The sequence below is a fragment of the Ptychodera flava genome (genome assembly GCF_041260155.1).
Source record: "Ptychodera flava strain L36383 chromosome 23 unlocalized genomic scaffold, AS_Pfla_20210202 Scaffold_23__1_contigs__length_28996876_pilon, whole genome shotgun sequence".
In the NCBI taxonomy this organism is placed as follows: domain Eukaryota; kingdom Metazoa; phylum Hemichordata; class Enteropneusta; family Ptychoderidae; genus Ptychodera; species Ptychodera flava.
The window spans coordinates 10666416-10692102 of record NW_027248277.1 but is presented as its reverse complement, the minus strand read 5'-3'; the positions used below and the strand labels follow the sequence as shown (position 1 = coordinate 10692102).

Sequence of the window (25687 nt, the reverse complement as noted above, 5' to 3'; positions counted from 1 at the left end):
ATTCTTTTTTTCTGTTGTCTTACTCTTCCCATCGAAAGCGACTGAAACCATAAGTGCATAATCGCCCACCATTAAAGGCCAAAATGGATAGCTTTCATTTTGTGAGATGACAGCGAAGGTAAAAAGAGTAACTTAATTCATGACCCTTTTCCCCAAGGGCCAAGTGAACGAAAAAATAGCGAAATAGAGCCTCGTCCAAAACGACAATGAAAGAAAATGAATATCTAATGACCTTCTTCCAAGCCCGGTGTCTTCGGCGATACTAAATCTTATCTGTGCTAAGAAAATAAAACATACGTGCTAATTCGTCACCGGTAAACTAATTAAATTTATCGAATGACTGGCTTTGCATATATTTGCGACTGTAAGGTAAAATATAATCTGCAAGAGTATTGTCAAGTTTTACATAGAGGACGCGACAGCCGAAATAAGTCTAGTCAATATTGGTCAATCGGAAGTCACTTAATTGTTTCGTTGCTCAAAACCTAAGGTAGATTTCTACAACTAGTCAGGTTTAGGGCACTGAAAACAGCCTTTTGTGTGTTTGTAGTCTGTCTGGGGTTTGGTTATCTGAGATTCTGGTTAACTTCTTAAATATAACATTTTAAATTTCAATAAGTAGAGGAGGAATGCTTGACATTATTGTTTAAATTTCAAATGTAGGACACATAAGTAAACAAACAAACAAACGATCAATCAATCAATCAATCAATCTTTCACTCCTCATATCGGGCAATGAATTGTAACATAACAATCAAAGATACTTTAACAATTAAAACATTGCCTTTATTCAAATCACAAATCACTTCTCTAAGCAGGTTAAGTTACTCAAAACCCTTTTCGAATATCGCAAGAGTAATTCTGTATTTAGGAATGTTAATTTAGTGTGTCGATATCATAGGTTTTTACCTTTGTGTCTGTATCATTGTTATCTATTATGTGTCAAAATATGCAAAATCAAATAAAAGTAACTCTGCATTCATAGTAACACAGCTAGTGAACGCTTGTGCCAATGAGGGCAATCCTTTGGTGACAAATAAGTACCATCGTAAAGTCTTCCACATTGATATAAAAATCTGATCATGTAACGCTTAAGAATTTCAACTCGTACTTTGTGTGTATCTCGAGTACGGAGTCATTCTGCAAACGAGACAATCGCCATCGATGAGATGGAAATCACGATTTGAGTCATCCACAGCACTGTCATAAATTAACACTGTTTGTAATACAGCCATATTTTTACTTTGAAACAGACACGGCTTGTCGGACAAAATACTAAAAAATTATTAAGAATCGAAATTTACATTAAACTATAGAAAATAGAGAAGCTGTTTCTCTTTTCTTGGTAAATCTGAAATAATAAAATAACAAATGCGTGAAATACTGTGGAAAAATAATTTGTTGAAAGGTTTCACATTGGAAATACGGATTTTCAGTTGCATGATAAACACAAGATTAAGAACAATAGGGCGTTCATAAAATTCTGGCTCAATCTCAAAGATTGTAGATAGAAAAAAATTACTGCACTGACGTCACGTGGCTGTATCTTTTTATGCGAGTGTGATAATAAGAATTCCATTCCAACTGTAAACTTATTCGATGAAATGAAATGAAAGTAATATGTAGATCGGATAATTGCGCACCTGGACGCAATGAAACAGGACGGTTGCAAGTGAAGTTTCAAAACGGTTTTAAGGTCAGATTTACTCACCTTTCTTAAACAGTCATTACCATGTGCATCGCCAGGACAAAACTCATCAACAGTGGCATGGCAAGATAAGCCGCTACTGCATCAGCCCCACCTTGAACAAAATTGTAAAGTTTGTTGAGAATTTTCTGGATCTGGACATATTCATTCCGAAATAAAGTGAAATAATAAAAACAATAATAATTATCTATTAGTTGTTGATAACAACTATTTTAAAACAAGAACGTCTTTTTTTGGTTGATTGCGTTTTAAACATAATATCTGTATTCAAAAGATGTTTTCCATTTAGCCAAATTTATGTAAATATTACCGACTGAATTGAACGTTGAAGATAAGGTTTCTATTTGAATTTGAAAAATGCAATAATTACGTTTGACAGGTGATTTACATTTCCAAAGTGCAATAACTATTACCTCACATAGAAGATAGCCGCTAGAAATTGATAGAAGGAACTTACACTTCTCCAATGTCCCTGGTGTACTCATTGGACTGGTTGTTTCTGGATTGCTTTCATCCGTAGACATTGCATGAGGCGTTGATGTTGGGGGATCTACATGACAACAAAGTTAACAAATATAGTTTTTTCTATTTTGGCCTATTTAAATATGGTAACATATTTACCAGCAGTTTCATGAGTCTTGCCATATGCTCTCAAATTTAATACTTCTATAAAGATGATTGAAATGGAGATGGAAGAGGAGAATAGGATAATTGGCTGTAAGGACGATACGCTTTCTGTGCAGTATATTATTTCAACAAAAAATCAACAAGTTTGTCATATCATGAGAAATTATACTCCTTGTTATATATACGATAAACGGGGCGAGGCAAGTCCAGATGTTAACTTAAAGAAGTAGTATGCCAAAGGTCGTGTTTGTTCTCCAACCACGTTAATAAGATTTAGGCTATGCTAAGAGAAACTAACAATATTATTTAACATTGTTTTAATGGTATTACCATTGCAATCTTTGCCTCCGGCCTCACCAGTAGATCTCCCGAGACTAATGCAGTGTCGTGCACTATTTGTTACCACACCAGTGCCTTTTATCTGTGCACATAGATAGTCTACAGCTGTACAGGCATCTTCGTTGGAAAACTTGATCGTTACGGTGTTTCCGTTCATAGCAAAACCAGTCTGACTCGCAGCAATGGTAGTAGGATTTCCACTAGTTGGTGCTGTGCCACCAGCAGCTTGTTCTGTCCCTGCTATCTTAGTATCGGATATATCATAGAAGGCGACGTCAATGCCGTCGATGTCTCCACCACTAGAGCCAGAATTGACCGTGACGGTGAATGTGATAGTGGTGTCCGTGACTCTGTTGTATGATATTTGTGCGGGGTCTGAAGGAGTGGTTATACTGTAACTATCTATGGTAACATCTGCAATGAATAAAAATGGACGTGATGGAAACTTAATCAGTATAAAATAAGTCAATATATGAAAAGGTGACTTCATCCAGTATCCAGAAATATCACCATGGTGTAAGGAATAGCTATCCCATATAAATAATTAAATCACAGTTTAAATTTTATTTGTAAATCATAGTAATTTTAAACATATTTTTAGCTTTCTTTGTATTTCTTATCATATTTCAGTATATTTCTTTTCATATCATATAGATGGGTGGAGATAATTAAAATATAAGTGCACGAATTTGTAAAATAAGACCACAAAGCAAGTTCAAAAATTGAATGAATTCTGTGTATTCTTCGAATAAATGTCTGGAATAAAACTAATTGACATTCGCGCAGTCGGCGACAAAATTAAATACGTATATGCGAGATTCAATGTTCTGTGATAGATGGGGATCGCGGAAGGTGAGCACAAAGGAAAAGAGGAGACCCGAAGTTCTTAACAGCAATAATGGGAACAAACGGGTTACACGTGCAGAAAAGCAATGCCAGATCAGAATAGGTACAATTGATACTCACCCTGTGCGTTGATGCGTGTCAAAAGAAAGGGAGACACAGAGAAAAGGGCGACCAGGAGCGTGTATCTGGAAAAATATATACAATTATGTTAATTAAGAGCCATAAAATATAAATTGTACCATTAACCTCTTTCTTTCCTCTGAGCGCACGACAGTCAAAAGTTATCAAGCGTGAAGACAATATTAAGACAACAGTTTACCTCGGCTTGCTACAGATGAACAGCGTTAGGATGAAATGTACGGCATTGTAAAAGTGAACAAATGATAAGATATGCTGTGCATTCATTATCACATACCCAATGCCCATATAACTCCATCCTGGTGACGTAAATCGTAAAATATCAGCCATGACATTTTTCGGTAAATAGCAAACAAAGGAGTTGAAAGAATCGCCAGCGGATATCTGAATATATATATGCGAGTAACCGGAAGTGTACCCGACTAAATTGTTTGAGTGTCAAATCAGAAACACACAAAGTACTATTTTTTAACTCGCCATTAATAACATATATATCGCTCTTATTAACTAGTCAGAATTATTCTCCACCTTGTCATTGATACACACATTATATTACCGTGCCCTGACCGTCGCACTTTGATTGGTCGAGCTGAACCACGTGACTGACTACAAATACACAGTAATGGTTTGTTTACATGCCCGTGAATATGAATAATAAGATCAACAACTCAAAGTATAGTAACGTTAAAGCTCAAAGGTAAATCATAATCAATCACAAAATAAAATGGAGCACTTGTCGGTCAAGGTGAGATACTTTTTTTCTGAAAGCATCTCCGGATTTACCAATTTTTACAGCGCTTGACAGTGCCTCGCGTATTGCTCAGTTTCTTGGGCCAAGTTGTCGTTCGCTCCTGAAATGTTCGGAAATTTTGACGGTTTTCATGGGTTTGCTGATAATATAATGGAAATAACAGACTGCGCTCTGACCATTAAGTTTATTTGTGGGCGCGGGCTTTAGGAAAGCTAAAGCTCGCCCGTTAATTTTTGGCTTTCCTCTCGCCCTTGCCCACAAATAAAGGTTAATGGTCAGCGCGTCGCCCGTTATTTGTATAATATCGTTTCTATCACGTCTTACAAATAGAAAAAACCCTACCGTATGTACGAAGGAGGACAAATGCCAAGAATGCTGGATTAAATAGTTGAAATCCAAAATTCGAATGGATCACGTGTACAAACAAATCCCCCTTCGCAAACGCTCACAGACGTACGTGTATTACTGTAAGCGTCAGTACCCATGTTGGCTTGTTTTTACCGCCATCACGTGATCTCATGGGTGTATGAGTCTGTAGCACGTATCCATGACGACATTGTATTAAATAGTCTGGTACCCTGTCCCTGGTATGGGCTATTGAAAGCATGGCTATCATTGGTCAACAGTAAAAGTGCAATGATTGCGTTGAATCTATTTCAAAAGTGGAGCAACCTTCGAATGTAGATTTCGTATGCACATGGAATCATTTTAAGTCCATATTTTCCCGAATCGAGCACCCTATGTCGATTTGAATGAAAACGGAAAATCATTTAGTTTTGAGTCATTGCCTTACATGCAAAAGGCCACCATGGACGGTCACCAGGTCACATCTGAGAAAAATATCGCAAACGATAATCGTCATTTCACCACTAAATACCATCATAGAAAAACAGAGTCGGAGACTGAAAAGTGAAGCCGTGCAAACAACTTCACAGTTCGATGTTTATTCACCTAATTTCCGAGCTTATCAATGTACAGATGTGCTGATCACATAATCTTGTCAGGTGACTTTGCTCATTAATATGCAGTCAAAATTCTGACTGAAGTCGAACACTGGACCATACCCTACCCTATTTCCTTTAGCAGCGCGACCAGCGGTAGAATGGGTCAGGTAACAAGACGATGTATTCAAAACATAGCCCTCTGTGTCAATAACGTGATGCAAAAATTGTCATTATCATATACCTACATTCACGTGCCTGTGTAAAGCTATGGGAGAAAGCGCCCTCAGATCCGTGCATTTTTTTTACGTATCACGCTCCGGCCCGGTGCCCAAATATGGGCAATCGCGTGCATTTCTGAACTATTTCGATTCTGGTTGCTACGCGCGTTGCTATCTGCAAACATTCCATTCGTACACAAGCCAGACAATGCAGTAATTAAGTCAATATCTTGAAAGCAGAAATACCATACCGGCTTGGTCTGTAGCCAAACGAGAGAATGATGTTCACACACATAGTCCAATCCAGCATGGCCTGGGAGTCCAAGTCCGGAAAAAACTTGTAAAAGTAGATCAAATGTAGAAACTGATGTCCACTGAGTACAACAGCATGGGTCACTGGGTATTTAGACATCAAAGTCATTCCGCACGCAATGAGTGTAGAAAACGCCACTTTTCAAGAGAGCTTCTGTATAGGGGCAGCCTGTTAGGCGCACACCTGCATACATATTTATATATATAATCATAACCCCTGGCGCGACACCAAGGACTCAGTCCTGTATGATTTTAAGAAACAAAATAAACAGACAAAATGCCTGTTGCTCTCCGCATGATACTGTGCGATATCCCGTATATAAAAATTTGAAGGACCGACGAAATTGGTCGGGTTGAGTACACTGACTTTAGTCAAAGTCTGATCGTATTCAATGTGTTAGTGTTTGATGCGAAATCGAAAGAAGCCGATCGCTGAAGAGTTATAGCAACCCTATTACTTATCGATATTATTCCGCAGCAGGCCAATCCATTTCACAGGAGGGGTTTTGTTAGACCTTCAGAGCAAAAAATTAAATATTACAAATTAAACACAAGTTTTGCAAATTTGAAGGATGATTATATTTAAGTAAGGCGGTAGAAGTAAAACATTCGCCGGGGGTAGAAAACGTAATATGTTGTAAAAATATTCTCAGCCCTTCACGAAAGCTATGACATCGCGCTTTTTCAGCAAACAAAAAAGTTCTCTAGTGACCTCGCAGGATGACAATCTCAAAGAATCTGCGCTGTGAGAGAAAACGTGACGACACAAGTGAGCACAGCCTCGTCACGAGAAATTTATTGTACACAACATTTCAAAGGTATCTAAACCAACTAGGCCTACTTGTATGTTTTCGTTACTGAGTGGCCCAAACAGAAGATACACTTAAGGTAATATGCACCTCGAAAGTGAAAGACTTAAACTTTTGCTCAAACTTTCCTCAGTGAAACATTCAACCATTCTCTTACCAAAGCAAGAATAAAAGTTTGGGGTCACCGTGCAACCTTTAGTACTAGAGAGAGAAATAACTTGCGATTTCTCGATATTTGAAATTCAAAATGGCCGCCTTTTCTTTTAACTCTAAAAGAAAAATTAAATTTTTGATTTTCGAAAAACTAAGGCCATGAAAACTTTTCTGTCGCCGAGAGCTTCAAAATGAGCCCCCACAAGTGGTAGGTCAGAAGAAAATTGATAAAGTTTGAAGGCCCGAATTTCTGTCCCCGAGGTGCGTTCTACATTAAGGGCCTTTACTAAAGCTCGAATTTGTATCACTAAAATTTCAAGAGAACCATGACTACTCTGATTCTTTGTACTAGTCGGGAACATACACTGTAAAGATTAGTGTTCAAGGATAGAACACCAATTAAACGCCTTTTTGTAACACGTGTTGAACGCGTCCAGACGTTCAGAAATTTAAGACTACGAGTTCAACCGATGTTCAATTTTTGAACACACGTGTGCAGATGTTGAACACTATGTGTTCATCGGACATTATATTGAACACCATGGTGTTCCATATCTGAATACACGTTGAGAATGAAATGTGTACAAAAAATTGAACGCATTTACGCGTTCAACGGGCTGTAACACTTTTTGAACGCATGGACGCCGTTCAACGATAAGTGTGTTAAAGGTTAGAACACATGATATGCACTTGTTGAGCACCAGGAAATAACAAACCGGACCACTGCACTGTAAAAATAGCGGACGCCAGACGCGTCTTTACGCGTTCAAAGTGTAGATGTCGGCGTTCAAATTTGAACGGCTAGGGTTCATATTGTTAACACTAGTGTTCATATTATAAACAATGATGTTCTAAACCAGAACACGGAGAGTTAACAACCATATCCTTCAAGTGTTCAAAAACACAGCATTAGTACAGAAATTTTACAATACTGTAAAACAATTAACAATGTTTAGCGTTTTTACTTTACTGTGGCTATATTAAATTTACTACTGCCTCTCTGTCCGGCAAACGTACACTGATTTTGATGTAACGAATTTCCCACTAAGTGAAAAATATCTCCGGTCTAAAAGTGCTGAAAACATGTTTTTTCTAAAAAAGGAAGTATACAAAATAATTGTACACGCTCATTACAGGTTGAAATTTTGAAATTTTGAAAACAAGATCAGATAACCACCATGAACGTTTTAAATTTTACATCGGGGTGCAAGAGACGTTCTACTCCTTAACACTTGGTGTTCAAGTTTGGTGACTTTTCTTATCCCGTCATGCATCAAAACGGAAATTGCGACATTTTTCTTGTAAACGCACGCTGAAGTCATGATCGTGCGGAAGCAAGACCAGAAAGGGTAAGTTTTCTCGCCAAAATAGTAAAAGGTGTTAAATTTTGAAGCATCTGTAATATTATCCTTTAAAATTATTTGTACGTTGACATAGCTAAAACACGAGAAGAAAACATTTCTCTTTCAGTAGCTGGTAGACCATACTTTAGCTGTAAATACACAGCGGTGTTTTGTGGACCATGGTTTATCGATCGCACTCGGGTCAAGGGTCATCACCGAAGAAGCCAATATTTTGTAACAGTATCGAAAAGAGGTACCGTATACCAAAGTCACCGCTTTTCCTTGACCTAATAAGGCCACCTTGTCTTTCATTTGAAGTCTTATGTCGCCATAATACCTATTGTTGCATTATTTTCAGGATATGAAAAGTTGGATTAACGTGAAATCGAAGAGTTATTACAGAAGCTGATGGTATATAAATTGAAGAAGATGAGTGTACAGGTAGCTGTCTGTAAACAAGCTTGAGAACCTCAGGTCATCTCTAATGCTGATTAAAACTTTCGAGGGTCAGTAAATGAATTTTGATAAGTTTCTGTATTTTTGTTCTGAATTTATCTAAGCTTTAGTAGAACGCTATGATCAACTAATGTTACTGCAGAATAAGCTTTCAAATACGTGTAGTCTCCCTCATCAGATGCAAGGGTGGAATGAAGAATTTAAGCAGAAAGCGACAGAAAATTCAGAGTGAAAAATGTACACTCTGACTTTCTGAATTCTCTGAAATTTTCACTCTGAATTTTCTGTCGTTTTCTGCTTCAATTCTTCATTCCACCCTTGCATCTGATGAAGGATACGTCACGTCTTTCAAGGCTTATGCTCCAGTAATATGTAGTTGATCACAGCCTGCTACCAAATCTTAGATTATTTTCTATTGTAGATCAACATGTCTTTTGTTCTCGATTTGTTTCTGTTTTTAGCTTTGCTGTTAAGGACGCAGAGCTTATATCATTGGTGAATGTGTGGCGTCGTCCTCAAAGTTTTACATCCCAAGCTTTTTCTTCAAAACGGCCAGTACGATTCCTATTTTTGAGACGTTAAAGACATTTCAGACATTTTTAAGACATAAGAAATTATCAGAATATGATATATTCAATTAAGTCAAATTTTGAGCCTTTTCAGAAGAGATGTTTTTGTACGTTTTTACAAGTATGAACATATAACGTAATCCACAATATTTAAGTACAACCTGTTTTGTCATTACTTTGTTCATATTGTTTAAAAACGATCTACAGTGTTTATGTATTTTCTTTTGTTTATGTTTTGATAGCAAGGTGTTAACACCGTTGATGTTTTCCACTGACAAACTTTACAAAATGCCCATGTTTATTTTCCCATTTTACACTAGATAATTGTATTTTACTCAGGAAATTTTTGTGTATTTCTAAATAAAGTAATTTCACTGAATATCAGTGGTCTGTTTTATTATTTCCAGGCTTGAACACCGCCTGAACGCCCAAAATTAAGGGTGTTCAACAGGTGCATATCATGTGTTCTAACCTTTAATACACTTATCGTTGAACGGCGTCCATGCGTTAAAATAGTGTTACAGCCCTTTGAACGCGTAAATGCGTTCAATTTTTGGAACACATTTCATTCGCAACGTGTGTTCAGATATGGAACACCACGGTGTTCAATATATTGTCTGATGAACACGGATTGTTCAAAATCTGCACACGTGTGTTCAAAATGGAACATTGGTTGAACACGTAGTGTTAAATTTTTGAACGTCTGGACGCGTTCAAAAAGTGTTACAAAAAGGCGTTTAATTGGTGTTCTATCCTTGAATACTTAACTATACAGTGTGATATTCAGTAAAATTATTTTATTCCAAAATTACACAAACATTTCTTGAGTAAAATACAAAGATTTCGTGTAAAATTGGAAAATAAAAATGGCCATTTTGTAAAGCTTGTCTGAGGCAAACGCCAACGGTGTTAACACCTTCCTATGAAAACATAAACAAAAGAAAATCCTTATAAACACTGTCGATCGTTTTCAAAAGATATGAACAAAGTAATGACAAAAAAGGTTTTACTTAAATATTGTGGATTTCGTTACACATATGTGTCAAAACTTACAAATATATCTGTTTTAAAAAAGCTCAAAATTTGGCTTACTTATTGTGTTGAAAACACGTATTCGTATGAAACGTTTACTCCGTTTTTTTAAGATCGTTTAAGACATTTCTTCTTGTATAGACAATAATTGTAAACTTGGAAAAAAGATAGTCAAGGCTTCTCTGATGCACGTGGTACATAGTTGTCCACACTAAACTAAACATAACATGCCAAGTTGTCACGAAGTGTAACAGTAAGGCACAACATGCAGAAAGTGGGTAAAGTGGGTCCTTGGCAATGTAAAACCAATTTCCTTGTCCAACAAAGTATTTCATGAAGTTAACGGTTTGTTTGTTTGTAATACCTTTAAATGAAGATATATATTAAATGAATCCTACTGTCCGTTTTGAAGAAAAAGCTTGGGATGTAAAAAGTTGAGTACGATGCCACACATTCACCGATTAGATAAGCTCTGCGTCGCCAACAGCAAAGCAAACAAAAACTGTAACAAATCGAGAACAAAAGACGTGTTGATCTACAATACAAAATAATCTAAGATTTGGTCGGCTTGATCAACTAAATGTTACTGGAGCATAAGCCTTTAAAGACGTGAATTCTCCTTCATCATATGCAAGGGTGGAAAAAAGAATTGAAGCAGAAAGCGACAGAAAATTCAGAGTGAAAATTTCGGAAAATTCAGAAATTCAGAGTGTACATTTTTCACTCTGAATTTTCTGTCGCATTCTGCTTAAATTCTTCATTCCACCCCTGCATCTGATAAGGGAGACTACATGTATTTGGAAGCTTATTCTCCGGTTACATTTAGTAGATCATAGCGTGCTACTAAAGCTTAGATAAATTCAGAACAAAAATACAAAAACTTATCAAAATTCAGTTACTGACCCTCAAAAGTTACAATACAAAATAATCTAAAATTTGGTAGGCAATCATCAACTAAGTGTTACTGGAGAATAAGCCTTTAAATACGTGAAGTCTCCTTCATCAGATGTAAGTGTGGAATAAAGAATTAAAGCAGAAAGCGACAGAAAATTCACAGTGAAAATGTCAGAAAATTCAGAAATTCAGAGTGTACATTTTTCACTCTGAATTTTCTGTCGCTTTCTGCTTAAATTCTTCATTCCACGCCTGCATCTGATAAGAGAGACTTCACGTATTTGAAAGCTTATTCTCCATTAACATTTAGTTGATCATAGCGTTCTACTAAAGCTTAGATAAAGTCAGAACAAAAATACAGAAACTTATCAAAAGTCAGTTAATGACCCCCAAAGTTACTCCACATTCATTAGAGATGAACTGAGGTTCTCAAGCACGTTTCCAGACAGCTACCTGTACACTCATCTTCTTCAATTCCTATACCATCAGCTTCTGTAACAACTCGTCGATTTCACGTTAATCCAACTTTTCACATCCTGAAAATAATGCAACAAAGGTAATATGGTATAATGAGACTTCAAATCAAAGACAAGGTGGTCTTATTAGGTTAAGGAACATGCGTGACTTTGGTATACAGTGTCTCTTTTCGATACTGTTACAAAATATTGGCTTAATCTTGTTATCAACTGATGAAAAGTGAAAAAAAAGCCAACTCTCATATGGTGAAACACTAGAGTGTACACTCTGCGATGTTTAACTAATGTGTTAAATGCGATTGTGATTACTAAAGGACATGTGTTGGCTTTGATTACGCAGCGGTAATGTGGCATATCGATCGCGCTCGGGTCAAGGGTCATCACCACAGTAATGTGGTGAAGACGCTTATTAACCCGGGTGCGATCGATACGCCATGGCCAAAAACACCGCTGCGTATTCACAGCTAGTTTATGGTATACCAGCCACTGAGAGAAAAAAGGTTTCTTCACGTGTTTTAGCTAATCCGAAGTACCATACAAATAATTTCAATGGATATTAATACAGAAGCTTCAAAATTTAACACGTTTTACTATTTTGGAGAGAAAAACTTACCCTTTCTGGTCTTACTTCCGCACGTTCACGACTTCGGCGTGCGTTTACAAGAAAAATGTCGCAACTTCCGGGATAAGAAAAGGCACCAAACTTGAACACTAAGTGTTTAGAAGTAGAACGCCTCTTGCACGCCGATGTAAAAATTAAAACTTTCATGGTGGTTATCTGATATTTTTAAATTTCAAAATTTAACCCGTAATAAACGTGTAAAATTATTTCGTATACTTCCTGTTTTTAGTAAAAACATGCTTTCAGCAATATTAGACAGGAGCTATTTTTCACTTAGTGTGAAATTCGTTACATCAAAATCCGTGTACGTTTTCCTGACGGCTCATTAGCGGCTATGCTCAAAACAGTTCACAATCTGGATATTAGAGTTTGCTAACCGTCGACATGAAAGCACAACTGGTCGCGAGCGATGAAGCTGGTTGGTCGAGTACATTCATATTATCGATGATTCCCATTGTTCGTTTTGGTAAAGCTCAGACTATTTATACTTAAAGACTTAGTCTCGGCGCACGGCACCAGTTACAGCTGGCCAAGGCCATCGCGTTGGATCCCCGTATCGAAACATCGAAACATGAACCTACTAGAGTAATTGCTTTAATGTCATCTCACCATAAACATGACAGTTGATTGATTTTATTCAAATTTCTTCAATTATTCTGTTTGATGTTTATATGCTCACAAAGTTGGGGCAAGTCTAGTCAGACACCACCCGCGGCAACGTATTGTACGGAAATATTCAGAGCCAATATGGCCGCCAACCCCGTTTTGATTTATTGCCGATAAATTGGTAATCCCATCCCTGACATCTCTAACTGATTTCTGATTGATTTGTGCTTTATTGTTTACCCAAACATACGAACTGAAAAGGTTCCCAACCCTGAAACTGACAGGTTGTCGATTGAAAAATGCCGGTTATCTCGTCGGGCCCCTCGGGGCCCTAATGTATGCTGCACTCTGGACCTTGCCAAACGGTGAACTTTCAGGGGATTGCTCTCACAGGTTAGCCGCTTCTGACATCATACCACGTGACCAATAATTCTTGACAGGGTGAATTATTCACAACTTTCACAGTGAAAAACACTACTATAGAAATAGTTGCCACAACAAGGTTATGAATTTTTCGAAATAATGAATATTGTTTTATGCAATTCGATTAAGTTAAGACATTAAAATATATATGTGAGATATACACTTTAAGGCTATGCACAAAAGTGAAAAGATTTTCGTATGAAAAGATTTTTTTTCAGTTGAATACGATCTGTTCATGTACAGTCTATAAAGTTGGTGACAGTAATTTCTAGAAAGTTGCGTAAAATACTTATCGGACCTACACCTGACAAAAGATTGTTTTAAAATCAAGGTTCAATGAATGTTATATAGGAAATTGAAAGATTGTTTTATAATCATGGTTCAATGAATGTTATATAGGATATTGCGTATCGCACCATGGTTTATAGATTAACTATTACTATATGTAAATAACATAATATATTTTATAATTCATATTGCTTTTATTTACAAGACTGTTTGTTTCTAAAATTTAATATATGGAATTCCAAAATTAAATGTTGATTGTACCTCAATGTTAGGCATTATTAAAGGGGAAGTTCACCAAGGATGATTTTTACATATGTGCTAGCTTTGTGGTCACTTACCCCGGAAAAGCTATTTTCGCCATTTATAACTTGCACGATTTTTACAAAAACCGATAGAAATAGTACAGGAAGTTGCCCGTGTAATTTGAATCATGGGAAAAAAGCGCCAAGCTTGGAGCTTGCATCATGTGATATGGAAGGCACCATTTTCCCATGGGTATGGCATTGTCCACTCACTCATGCTTAAACCAGACTGTGCGTATTTACATAACTTTTGTTTATACTGAGTATCCTTGCATAAACGGTGAATCACTTATAATAAACTGTCCACTGTCAGATTTTGTGTTGCTGTTTACTACTGTGTTACTGTGAGTGGACAATGTGGGGGCCATACCCATCCGAAGATGGTTCCTTCCATATCACATGATGCAAGCTCCAAGCTTGGGGCTTTTTTCCCATGATTCAAATTACATGGGCAACTTCCTGTACTATTTTTATCATTTTCGTAGAAATCGGGCGAGTTATAAATGGTGAAAATAGCTTTTCTGTGGTAAATGACCACAGAGCTACCACATATGTAAAAATCATCCTTGGTGAACTTCCCCTTTAAGTAAGAGTATTAAGGCCTGATACTGTTATGTGCAGCAGTTAAGATATTTTTAAGCAACATTGGACATCTGATGGAACCATCTCTCTCGAATGTTAAAGCTTACACTCTGGTTACTTTTTATTGCTATGGAGAGCAAAGTCAAGCTTAGGTAACGGTCTAATTTGAAATAAAATTGATACTACAGAAACAATTTCATCTCGACGTTTGGGCTGTGTAACTTTCGGAAAAGCACTCGAAAAGCACTCGAAATCGTAACCATTATTGGCGTCTTCAAGCTTGACCGAGACTGAAAGCCGCTTTGAAAACATTCTTCACTGCAGGTCCTACATACACTTTATGTATGACGATATATATGTAAGTCTACATTTTAAATTAAAAGGTGGAACCACTAATTAATTTCCGGCAGTTTTATAGTCAAGCGATATAGTAAAACTGTAAAAGCAGATCGTGTGAAACATAGCAATCTCACAATTAGTGACGTTAAAAGCTCACCTGCAAGTTACTGTACTTGATATTTTCCCGAGTTGTTTCTTTCGGCTTTTCCCTAATGGTACAAACACAGCATGACGGCATGCTTTATACACTACGCTTGGCAACAACTGAGGGTGTGACTCTTTGTCATTGGTCAAAGGTAAGGAACACTCGTTTCCAATTGGTTGCGTGTGTACAATTAGGGATACTGGTTGGGTTGTCTTCCAAAGCATGATATTGTTACGGTGGCGTCAGAAATGTTGACATAGAAAATGAATGGAAAACATAACTGAGGCATATGCGTATTTTGTATGATGTATTTCTCACACAAAATTGACGCCTGCTAGTTAACAGAGCTGGGTCAGGCGACAATACACATCAGCGTACTGTCCTGAATAAAATTCCCTAAGGCAATGTCATTTGCCAGCATTAGGGGTTAGACTACAAAACGCTTATTAAAGGGTGCTTATGTGCTCGTTGCAATGTATAGAGCTAGCTAGGTAAATAGTGGGCCGGCCGGCCATAAAGTGCCCTTGTCTTTGAAAGGAGACGAGAATAATAGGACGTCACGGTTCCCTTAATTTGCACTGATGAGTAATAACATGTGACCTTAACCGTACAGACTGTGAACTTAGTCAACACTTATTCAAAGCTGTTATTCAGGACAGGTAGGATCTGGCCGATTTAGTGATCAATGTTGCTAGACCTGAAAGAAAATGTGAATTTTATAGTACATTTAGGGGAATCTGAATTATACGCAACAAAGGGAGAGTATTGAACCACTCAAAAAGGAGCGCGAATATGCAACATACAGGCTTGGTCTTTCAATAGAGACACTTGTTTTGTCCAACTCAGAAAGTTACTCACCTAATTAATCTCTTTGATTGATCCTAAAAGTTGCAACTTGGAAATTAGAGCGCGCAACTCGTCATCTATATCAACAAGAAGTATTTCATAATTCAACATCCTTCCTACTTAAATCAAGCCATGTAAATGCAAATTCCAAAATGTTTATCAATGCCCCGCGCTAAATGTGACTCAAGTTCAGATCTGATAAATGAAGGTGTATAATGATGCCTTCAGAGTTACTTTCAACACTGTAGTCCCGGCACAGTCTGTACGGTTAAGGTATAACTGCACATGTTATTACTCATCAGTGCAAATTAAGGGAACCGTGACGTCCTATTATCCTATTCTCCTTTCAAAGATAAGAACAAATAATGGCCGACCGGCCCACTATTGACCTAGATATCTCTTTACATAGTAACGAGCACATAAAGAGCCATTTAATGAGCGTTTTGTCCTCTAACCCCTTATACAGGCAAACGTCTACGTACACTCAGAATAGAAAAAGTCAGTTTATTTGGTTTGTGAAGGTTGATGTCAATCACTTGATGTTATCCATCGCGAGTCTCCAGGTGCATCTGAAGTTTATACCGTTGGCAGTGATGTGCCACACGTTTATAACCTTCGTTTTGGTCAATTTGACACTTTTTTGTTTTTCTTGCCCTTTTCTGGCGCTCTACGTCAAACACAGCCGAAAATACATGCGTTGGTCAGAGTCAAATACTCCAATGAGCAATGATTATAAAAACAATTAAAATGTGAATATTTTGATTGACAATATCATCGTATCTTGAAGCCATTGACATTGAATGGAAATATACTGAGGAAGACATTGGCGATGAGGTAAAAGAACAAATTTAAACAACAGAGATTTAAAGTTCACATAATTTAAATAATTTCCGCGAAATTCGATAGAACAATTCAGCCTTGTCACAGTAAAAGAAGGCATTTAAACCAAATCATATTGATTTTGGAATCGTGTAATAAACATATTATTGATGACACAAATTTCAAATTGTCATTTCAACAAGATTGAGTTGACTTTCTGCTTTCCCTCAGTAGGAATGTAATTGCGAGTATACAAATCAATCTTCAAACGACCATCAACTCCATGACAGATACAGAACACAAGTAAATCATACCATACAAATTCCCTTTCGGGAGCACAGTGTCATCGAGTCAAAGGTGTCAAGTACTGGTTGTTCGGCGAAAGAGCGCTTATAAATATTAAAAGCAAAGGCATCACCTTGACCTGACAAAGTACTTTGTGTTTGGCCTTTTCTTATTGTTGAACAGGGGTGTGTTGAAATACGGACAATGACATAGCCTTACGGAATTTTATGCAGGGCAATGTACTGATGTGTATTGTAGGCTGACCAAATTCTATTAACTTGCAGGCGTCGATGTTGTGTGAAAAATACATCATAAAAATAAGCATATGCCTCAGTTATGTTTTCCGTTCATTTATCATGTCAACATTTCTGACGCCACCGTAACATAACCCTGGGCTCTTAAGGTCTGAAAGACAGGGAGCTGTTGATTGGTTGTCCACAACATACACTTCGCTTTCATGCTGAGATTATGGCTCTGATACAACTTTTACTTCCCGACTTTGCTATTATCTATCGTTATCTGATATACTGGTAAACAGCGTGTATATGTTTAAACGGGGTCAATTTGTGATCAAGGGTGCATAATGTTTGAAAAAAGGTGAACACTGACAAGCTAGGTCAAATCACACAGGTCATTTTGATAGCACTATTGTAAAAGATTGGTTTTCATGTCACATTAATATTTCAGATGAAATACCCAACTGTTCTTGTCGATAATATTCATTGCCAATCGTGATATTAACATACTTTGCTTGCATAAACAATACTTCATATGTTTCAAAACACAAATAGGTACATTAATTATCTTTGATATCATTTTCAATGCGAAGAGTATATCTATTAGTCGAGTAGGTGTTGATAACCACTCTAGCAAAGCATTCCAGGTTTTGTGATTTCATTTTGAACACCTGGTTTCTCCATAAAATCTATGTAGAAGTTCACCTACTTGCCTTTTTTTGTCAGTCAAAGAACGTCAGTCTGGGCACGTGCTTCACATAAATATTTCCCTTTGCCCTACACCCTCTCTTAAAAAGCTTGAATACTTTGACCTTACCGGTCCAATGAAAAAGAGTGTATGACTGACAAAAGAACATGACTATCAGTCAGCAGCTTGTGACCTAATTTGTCATTAATTTGAATCTTAGTCGTGTCTTATTGTTCAGCTAGGCCCCAGAGGAAAGTCATTTAGTTTAATGAAGCTTAGTCGTCCCTGATTGTGGAACCAGGCTTGGCTACAGAGTAACAGTATATTGATATTTGCAACACATCCGCCGGGTTTTGAATCTAGGTTATGTTGAAATCCAGTTGCTGATTTTAATGCACATCAATTTCCATGCTAATCAATCAAGAGTTTCAAGGCTACTCATAGAGAAGCGTGGGAAACTTACACTATTGGAATCTCAGTGTTTCTACAGGCGAGTCGGAGATTTGCGATAGGAACAGGATCGGAACATAAACTCGTGGATGCACAACCAGCATTGGGCGTACGAACACTATCAATGGTTCCTGGATCCCTTCGGCAAAAGGTAACTATTATGGATATTCCATTTTGTGAAACACGCCACAAATACATTGTGATCAACTAACAGTGTTTATTGCAAATGAAAGGAAACCAACGGAAAACTGCTTGTACATTTAACAAATTTAAAAACTTCTCTTTAAACAACGCTAAAGGACAAACTAAATAACACTAACACTACAAATTTGGCCACGGCCCCTTCGGTAAGGCAATTGGAGTGAAAAGGGGGCAGTTGATGACCCAGAGCTAATATCAGGCAACTGCCCAAAGATTGGATCCCGAGGAATGGGGTCAGGATGGAATCCAATGTCCAAGCGAGGAAATAATGGCCGAAGTGACCGAAGAAATAGGAAACGCGTGGATAATCTATTATAGTGTCCCGCTCGAAGTTCAAGCAAGACTGTGCAAGTAACTGTTTACACTATGAAGTGGCAAGTAAACTTACCGTTGTACCGTTTGTGTAAAGGTTTTGGGATTTTTGACTAGTCGAGGACGTTAACGGCAAGATCAAGTTAAATAAAGTTTGATAACCCGCTGTCATGCGAAAAACGTCTTTACCAAAAAGAACAATATTCAACATTGTAGTAAAGCATTGCTAATGTACGAGATTAAAATTGATTGCTATGAAAGTCAATTTGTTTAAAGTTTTCACAGTGTTGACTTGTCATAACCGTAACCTAAGAACGGCAGGCGCAGGCTATTTGTTAAGATCTGTTCGTGTTAATGCATTCACGTATACTTATTGTCCCTTTATCGCTCTCAAAGCCTTTTCTGCATACATGAAAAAGTGTCTTTATTGTCACATTAAAGGCACGCAAAAGGCACAAATTCACACTTATCTAGCACTCAACTTCAAACTCACACCAATTTTGGTGCTCGGGAGAAATATTTATGAATTTACAAGTCCAAAGTTTTTATCGACGAGGCGATTCTCTGTTAATGTCTGCATCTCATGCCAGCCGTTAATTAACGTCATAGTTTGGTACTCAATATACCTGCATTATCTGCATATGAATACTGGTGTAAGTAAGTTTTAAAATCAAATCTTAAATTCAGTCTTATTTGTGATTATTTCAGAACATTTTATTTGCAAGGTAATCGTGTGCTTACTCTAAAAGTCTCAACTTTCGCTAATTAAGATATTCACATTGTTGACATGAACAATACATTTACATGAGACGTCAACTTTAAGCTGTGAATTGAAAAGCAAGATTGCATGTCCGGGAAATGAAATAAAGAAGTGTAAAGGTCCGCTGGCCTTGGGGACTCTGCAGTGTGACGAGTTATATTAGCACAATGTGAAGGTGACTTGGTATATATACAGTATTTCTATATTATATACAGTATTTCTATATTACGCCTTTATATCAACCAACCAACGACAAACCGACCACCACTCACCATCACTGGCCCCTATTCAAGTGACGTTTTGGTTGCATATCGAACAGAGTGAATGTTTACAATAGCTACCATCGTTACTTAGACACCGCGCGATCATATAATTATGGTGATTGCAAGCCCATCCTCTTCTAGCAGTTAATTCCAGAACAGTTGATATTTTCCCTTGAACCCTCACATGAGTCAGTTTTAGAATTGTCAGTACGGTTTTCAAAGTTCAGAAAGCGTTTTGGGTCATCAGTGTCGATAGAATAGTGCTGGGATAAGAGTTTAAGAAAGTTAATCACCTAAAGAAATCTATTTAATTATTTTCGAAATCTTCATGTAAAAGAATCGGAATTAACACACAAAGATATTTAACCATTAACGATAGAAAGTTTGGTCATTAGAACTTTTGAAAGTTATGGCAACAGGTGAAAAATAAACAACGGTAGTCTTTATGTCGAACCCCTACGTTGAAACGAACACCTTTATAACTGCGTCCCTTGAATCTAGGGAAACTAATCTTCTATTCTATTCCAAATCCAAAACCTTCTACGAAACAGCGAACCTCTCTGTTTTCCTCATCGTTGCCACCTAATCATGGTCGTTCAAAACTCAGTGAGACAATGCGTTAAGGTGAATTGTGCATCGGGAATAGAAGTTTAAATCTGTAAAATCTGTTATTAATAAACCGAATATCTGGACTAGGGCAAACAAAACAACTCTCTGTAACCAGCTCGTAAAATTGATTTAGTGGCTTGAATAGGCGATCAGCCGCTGGCAAATATTAATTCAATGACAACGGTGCTTCAATGAACTCGTCGTTCCGACAGGACTCTCAAATACTGTAGACGACTATTAACGTGGCGCTGCACATAAGATAGAAACCAAAACGAGTTTCAAGTCTCAGTATAAATTAATAAGAATTGACAAAATCTCAAGAGCAGCGCAAAAGATTTGGATTTTTTTTGGTCATCCCTATTTGAGTGACCTCGACTTTGTACTTCGCTTTATCAACATGTAATTTTGGATCGTCAGAACCACAGCAACTGCCACAGGGGTTAAACTAGATAGCCCTATATATAACTAGGTCATGTCGTCAACGTTGCTCGAGGCAAGAGACAACGCGTTTTATATGACGTTTGACACGCGGGATGTTTACTTCGTACAGTAGCAGTTTGAATTTAGACTCAAGATATCTACTACTCAGCTCTGTAGCTACGTAGTAAATACGTTCATATCATTTTCTGCTCACGTTGAATATTTGACTAGATTTATTAGACCACTCACTTTCGTTCAAACAATGACCATCAAGTACTTGCTGAACTGCAATGACACAAACGTTCAGGTATCACTTCAAAAAACTCGATGGGCACCAACAATAGCGTCGCTTAAACTATTCATTCAATGTGCATTGAGTGAACAGGACGTTTCGGGTGAATACCTATTAGAACAGTCTTTAGCTTTCCACGTTTTAACATAGTTTGAAAATTTGCCCCTGCGAGACAAATTTCTTTGTGGATATTGTGAAATGTTGTCTGTACAATCTGCTTGCCAGTTGCACGATAAAAGTTTATATCGATATGCATATTTAAGAGGGCGCTGCACCCAACACAGCGTATTTTGAAAAAAATGCATTTTAATTTTGCTAATCAGTTTTCTAAAAACTTTTTGAGTGTTATCCTTTCAACTAATGTCATTTTAAAAATAATTTTAAAATAAAATAGTCGTTTTTTTCAAATGTACTGTTGTTTCAAGTTAAATATTATTTAGTTAGAAAAAGTACCAAGATTTTACCCCAACTAATTTTTATCGCTAATACCGAAATTGAGGTTTTTTACTCCCAAATATACACCCCCTTCGTTCTTTGACTAAACTATTGTTGCCCTGTAATCTTTAGATTCTCTGCTTTTCGAATAGTATATGGGGGTTTCCTCATCATCTTAGATGAGAAAAAGTACTTTGAAACAACTCTGTTGGCAAAATAAGCTCAAACTTATAGAGAAGTGTAAAAGTACAATTTTCCTGTAGTATTGATAAATAAAAAGTAAAATTATTTAATACGTTAGGTATCTAAGTAACAAACGTTTGAGTTACGGTCTATTTCTCCATTGTTTGTTCACGTCCTTAAGACTGCTTTGGTAGGCAAGCTTTTATTGGTGTTGCTGGCTATGACTTATTTGTCTTTGAAATTCACAAGTCTAATTTATTTTTGACGCTTCTAAAACAGAGAGAGAGAGAGAGAGAGAGAGAGAGAGAGAGAGAGAGAGAGAGAGAGAGAGACAGGCGAGAGACAGACAGACAGACAGACAGACAGACAGACAGACAGAGGGAGACAGACAGACAGACCGATAAAGAAGTATACACATTTACGCAGGCAGACAGACAGACATACAAATCGGTGGCAAGTTTAGATACTACATTCCAATTTAACTCAAAATCTAGCTTTCTACAGGCGACATGCCGACCATTTCATCGAATGCAAGACGGTATAATTATAAGTTTAAGGTGGTCACAAATATAGACAGGAACTGAACACACAAACTGTACACACAAAACACAGTGAGAAATCCTGAAGATATCGAGTTTTTAACTTGTTGAACTGTAATGACACAATTGCTCATGGTTCACTTCAACGAACTCGATATGCACCAACAATAGCGTCACTTAAACTATTCATTCACAGTGCAGTGAGTAAGCAGGACGATTCGGGTCAATACGTATTAGAACCGCCGGCAGAAATAATTTTGAGTCTCAATCGAGACAAAGTTCTTTGAGGATATTGTCAAATGTTGTCAGTACAATCTGCTTCTAGTTGTACAATCAACTTTAAAAACGATATGCATGTTTAATGTGAAGTATAAAATTACCTCTTTTCCCGTAGTAATTGGCAAATTAAGAAAGTAATATTAATATAATATGTTAGGTATCTTTTAAATAAACTGTCGGGTTACGGATTGTTATTTCCATTGTTCGTTCAAGTCTTTAAATCTTCTCTGGTAGGTGTTGCTGGCTTTGATGTACTTCTCTTTTGAAATTCATGTCTAATTAAGTTTTCTTTCTAAACAAACGGGCACACTGATTGGTAAAAGTAGACCAATGATGATATAAAATCCTGATTGCAAGGGTAATGCAATATGAGAGAGAGAGTGCGGGAGAGAGTGAGAGAGAGACAGACAGAGAAAAAATAGACATGTAGTCTCACAGACACACAGGCACACAGAGAGACAGACAGAGAAACAGACAGAAAGAGAAAAAACACAAACGGACATACGGGATGACATATAAAAAAGTATACACTTATATACAGGCAGACAGTCAGACGCACAGAATCGATGGGCAAGAAACGACATTCCACTGTAATGGACATATCTAACTTTCTACAGACGAGATGTAGACCATTCTATCGAATGAAATGTGATAGAAGTTTCAAGGGGTCACATAAGCTTACATAGTCCGGAAGTGAATTACCTAGTGTACACACTGGAAACAGAGAGAAATCCTGAAGATATCCCTTGTTTTGTCTTGTACTATGAAGATCATAAGGAGTATACTCAAGGCCTGGTGGTGTGACGGAATACTGCAAATAAATCCTTGTAAAACAAATACCCGAACTAATTCTTAACAAATTTAGCAGCGTTTGCATTATCGATCAGTGTGCAACCGCCAGCAACGGATTTAAAGAGCAAGCAAGTGCATTATCTGTTGAATCATTAGATTTTTTTCAGTTAATGGAAATGTAACACGATATTTCATAGCAGCCTCACCCTGGCCCTCCCTATTTTCTATGTTCTTATCTGTATCTGAATACCTTTCTGTGCCAGGTTTGTGTCTTTCCTCCGACTCGCTGAGTATTTTATTAATCCGTGCGTCTGTATGTCTGTCTGTCTTTCTGTCTTGCTCTTGACCTCTCTTTTTTCCCACCTCTTTACTTTGTTCACCAGTTCTCTGACTCTTCCATCCCAACATGTCTACCATTTGTATCGCTACAAGTGTCTGTCTGTCTCCCTTTTCTGTCCATCTGTCTATTTATCTAGCTGTGTCTGTCTATCTGGCTGTCTGTTACTTTTGTGTCTGTTTTTTTTCTTTCTGTATGTCTGGCGTTGTCTGTCTCTGTCTCTGTGTCCTTCTCTGTCTGTTTCACACACACCCTCTCCCCTCCTTGCTCATACTGCAATACAGCTTATAACGTTTATATTTCAAGTTCATATATAATAAGAAACTCATACAGCTACATGTCAAAAATAGAAAGACGTAACTTCTGGTTTAATTATAGTATTTTCTTATATTCTTGTTTTTTTTATCCCCTCAAAATGTAATCAAACATAAAGTATTTCGTATAGGTCACAAAAGTGCCATCCTCATTAATATTTATGACGATTTCTTTTTTAACTTGAATAGATATAACTCTCAAGCTGATACGATGAATCTCCATGCGAATGGAATATCAAAATGAGGAAATTATCACTAAAAGGGCCTGACCATTAGCAAACAGATCAAAACCGAAAATCCATACGAATGACGACCTCTCCGTCGATTTTTTATAAACCAAATGCGTCCTGGTGGTATGCTTTATGAATTGCACAGATCATACTTAATGAAGAACAGTTTTACATGCCACTTGTCCAGACATCATCTCATCATTAGTGTAGTGGATTATTCCTTAAGATTTGAACCATATTCTTACAGCCTAGCATAGGTGTGCTTGAATAAAGATGTCCTATAGCGAAGTCTACTCGTAGAAGTATGTGATTGTTGGGGCTCTCTTGTCCAAATTTTACTATAATGCCAGCAGAGTAAAGTCAACAACGTGTAATATCACCCTACGATTGTTATGAATTTTGGCTTTTGAATTTAGTTATGACAATCGCAACCACTTTGACCGATAGAAGCCATAAAATTATTGCACTGTGGTTTTGTCGGCCAGAGCTACTAACCGTGTACGGATATAGTCCACTGTATCCGCACACACTGCAGAACTTTTTGAAGCAAAGGCTAGACTGCGCATATGCCAAATTGTCAGCAGAATATCATATATAAAATATCATAGACTCTTCAATAAAATAATTTTTGATGAAAAGAACAAAACGAGAGATTTCGTTACCTAATGATATGTTATTTGGTCTGACAATTTCGCAGCAAATAATGTTCATATTTGAAAGTTAATCTCAGAAGTGTCAACTTTAACGGAGTTTAAGTCAATACAGCCGACTGTTTGATCACACTGAGATGGCGCCTTGGATTTCTCATTACACCAACACACTAAAATGTGTGTATCCGGATAATCAACGACTGAATCAATCAAAGTCTTTAAAGCATGAACATGTTTTTATCCCCTAGCGGTAGTCAGGCAAGAATTGTCCGGTGTTGCTAGGTATCATCTGAAAAACCTGTCAGCAATGTTTGTCGCTCGCCCTAAAAGTGCTCTCCCACGGCGCGACCGACACTCATAAACATTTCAATGAGAACTCAAAGAATGCTCAATTGTATTGTTGCAATTCCACGGTCACCAACGTAAAATATGTCTTTTTCATCGGTGAATATTTCAGAGCTACGTTCAGTGAGGTTTAGTCAAGCAAGTTTCCAGATTGATCATAGCCAGTCACACAGAATGGTATTTCGAAGTCACATGACCTTTCAGTTTTATATTGAATTATTCATAATAAGCTCAGCTGAAAACTGTGAAAGTTTATTGCAAACTGTTTTAATTTTATAGGCGAGATATTTTGCAAAATACTATTAGTTAGTGTATGTAAACAGACACATCATTTATCTGTAAATTACTGTTTTTAATGTACATATAAAAGCAGCTTCAAATATCAAAAAAAAAATCTTCTTTAGTAGATGTGAACTATATTGGAAAATGAATAGATTCATGTTAAGTCTCTTCCGTGATTATCCTATTAGACTCTGAGAG

At 37.1% G+C, this 25687-nt stretch overlaps 2 protein-coding genes across 2 annotated transcripts in view; both read right to left on the bottom strand.

Annotated features, from left to right (window-relative positions):
- LOC139124222 (uncharacterized) overlaps nucleotides 1-25687 on the bottom strand; it is a 104519-nt gene that overhangs the window by 61077 nt on the left and 17755 nt on the right. The gene's annotated exons all lie outside the window — the stretch shown is intronic.
- On the bottom strand, nucleotides 762-23739 carry LOC139123752 (uncharacterized). Its single transcript, XM_070689906.1, has 5 exons — nucleotides 23538-23739; nucleotides 2666-3088; nucleotides 2166-2258; nucleotides 1712-1802; nucleotides 762-1351 (listed from the first exon to the last, which is right to left on the bottom strand). The coding sequence occupies exons 1-4, from the start codon at nucleotides 23737-23739 to the stop codon at nucleotides 1717-1719; spliced, it is 804 nt and encodes a 267-aa protein (XP_070546007.1). The 3' UTR covers nucleotides 762-1351; nucleotides 1712-1716.

Bases quoted from the DNA above. Each gene is read 5' to 3' on its own strand.
- LOC139123752 (XM_070689906.1), bottom strand. From the start codon at position 23,739: ATGTTGGGATGGAAGAGTCAGAGAACTGGTGAACAAAGTAAAGAGGTG. The intron at 2,259-2,665 runs GTAATACCATTA...GTTGTCATGTAG, and splicing joins CGGAGGCAAAGATTGCAATG to ATCCCCCAACATCAACGCCT. The intron at 1,803-2,165 runs GTAAGTTCCTTC...ATTTTGTTCAAG, and splicing joins ACCAGGGACATTGGAGAAGT to GTGGGGCTGATGCAGTAGCG.